Raw genomic sequence first — 2,472 nt, 5'->3', positions numbered from 1 at the left:
AACTTTACACCACATTTAACTTTAATATTGTCGTAATTGTCTATTGTCCCATAATCTCAGATATTCTATCTACACCACTCCATATTTGTGGCTATCCTGAGACTCTCAAAACATAGTATTGTTTTACCTTTACTTCACATGTTTGCATTGCATTCAAAAGGTATTTTATATCACTGTACTTAAGGTAGAAATTTTGCCTATTTCCATTTTCTGCTATTATACTACACCAAATTTCAGAGGAATATTATACTTCACCCTTTCTTTATTTGTTAACTTTCAATACTAATCACTTTGCAGATTCAGATTAATAACACGAAACATGATCAATATCAACAAATTCACCATGTAATATTATTATTAAGATAAACTTTAATGATCGCCTGAGGTAAGCTACTCGGACAATAAAAGTGTATAAAGTATTAAAATTACCCAAACCTTTGCGAAGGATTATAATCCAGTAATATAATGTACATTACTCTGAAATGGGCCAAACACTAAGTATATTTTGATGCCATTACTTTTGCACTTTTACAAAAGCAAAAATGTGAATGCACTGTGGAGGCAACCACCTACCAGAAAGAGAGCCAGCTAACCAGCTGTTACATATTAAGTGTTCTAATGTGTAATCTAATTTTCCAGAAAAAGTGAATAAGTACCAAAATCCTCAATTTTTGTAACATTGGTTTTTATAAATTGCTGTAAAATGTGGATGTTTATTGTAAAATGTAACTTTTTAGATTGGACTAACTGGGATAAGCTATAAATAAATTAATAAATGTATAAATATAGACATAAACAAATGTATAAATACAGAATTAGACAAATAAATGTGTAAATAAATAAATAAATGGGGGGAAAATATGTTATGTATGTAATTTGTCCACACTGTAACATCCTCACTTTGCCTCTGGGCTCCATGAAACCCCCTCAAGGTTTTGCTTTCAGGGTGATTCACAGACACACTGATCCGTGATTTGCTCAGCTCTGCTCAGATGACAGCACTACCCCGGTTCTCTCTCCTCCTCGGCGGGTAATCCCGGCCCCGGTTGACCGGCGGGGAGGCTGCTCAGGGGAGGGATGGAGGCCGGCAGGCAGCGTCACATCCTCATGGAGCGTGTTTATGGTCAACATGAAGCACATTTTTAAGCCGATCAAGCAGCGTGAAGGAGGACCGTGTGTTCTCGCATAGATCCAGATACTACTGAGAAGTAATACTGTGCATTAGGAGAAGCCTTTTTTTTTTTTTTTTGATCTAGTCTGCTTGTTTATTCCCGCATGCATGGCCATTTTCTTGACTTGATCACCGCATTAAAATAGGTAATTAAAATCCTAGATGAGAATAATGGTTCCAAAAGAACAACTAAGATGCTTATTTTTGGTCTTTTTTTAAAACCCCACTTGTGTTTTGAAGTGAGGATATTTGGAGATAATAAGAAGAATAATAGATAAGAAGAAGCGCACTCACCACATCGCACGGCCGCAGGTCTCTGTCGGCGGACACGGATGATGTGAGAGCGGTGATGATGAGAGAAGGCAGCGGGGAACCAGGAGGCCCACACCTGCTCCCGCATCCTCAGCTCCGGATCCAACAGGCCGGCTGTCCGCTGCCTGGAGCCACACACATGAAACAGGCCGAGCGGTGGTGTCCCTGTCATTGATGCCACTGTCTGTCTCTCACTGTCCCTCCACCCACAGCACCGTCAACGCGGACAGAGAGGAAACTACACATCCGGTCCCTGACTTTCAAAGTAAAACCGTCCTGTAAGCCCTAGAATAAAGGGAGGATAAAGATTTCTTCTTAGTTTCATTCTGCAGGATTTTTGCAATGTGAAATGACTGTTTAAGAAAAATGAGGCAAGGCTGTATAAACATTATAATACATATAAATATATAAATAATGGGTTTGTGTTGCTAAACTGGTTTCTGTCTCATTATAATTTCTTAAATGAATAGCTGAATAGGCTAATGAATCTACAAAAATCTATTATTTTGATAATGAATTAATTGTTTCTTATCAATTGGGAACGTTTGATATGATAGTGAACATCCGAACATCCAAAGTAATTTGAATAACTAACCTTGGGCTCAGGGAAACTGTGGTTGACATTTTCACAATGTTCTGATATTTTATAGATTAAACGATTAAACCAGACAAGAGAATAATCCTCAGATTAATTAATAATGAAAAAATATAAAATATTTTTGGATTTGTTTTCTTTCATTTTTTTTGTAAGAGACTATGTACAACATTAAACTTGAATTTTAGCAATTTCCATCTGCATCTGCTGAGTAAAATCTTAGCACATCACACTTGAAACAGTTGACAACAACTAATGCAAAGACTCAACATGTGCATTGAAATTAAAAGTGATCTGGTACAATTACAAGTTACAATCTTTGGTCGAGATAAATAGATAATGACTAACTTATGATGACCACTTCCTCAACAAAGACCAACATCAGATCAATATA

The 2,472-nt window shown here is 36.8% G+C and overlaps 1 protein-coding gene across 1 annotated transcript in view; it reads right to left on the bottom strand.

Moving 5' to 3' along the window:
• Positions 1 to 1,749, bottom strand: part of LOC118342193 (endosome/lysosome-associated apoptosis and autophagy regulator family member 2-like) — a gene marked incomplete in the record, with an annotated part of 13,669 nt that extends 11,920 nt beyond the window's left edge. The window contains 2 exon segments of the mRNA XM_035680672.1: positions 1,466 to 1,529; positions 1,531 to 1,749. Of these exon segments, the coding sequence (XP_035536565.1) occupies positions 1,466 to 1,529; positions 1,531 to 1,655 (189 nt within the window).
• Positions 1,750 to 2,472: the final 723 nt, after the last annotated feature.

The sequence above is a fragment of the Morone saxatilis genome, unplaced genomic scaffold (assembly GCF_004916995.1).
Source record: "Morone saxatilis isolate NCDOM2014 unplaced genomic scaffold, NCSU_SB_2.0 Contig10, whole genome shotgun sequence".
NCBI classification, from domain to species: Eukaryota; Metazoa; Chordata; class Actinopteri; family Moronidae; genus Morone; species Morone saxatilis.
This window is presented reverse-complemented; position numbering and strand designations above follow the sequence as displayed.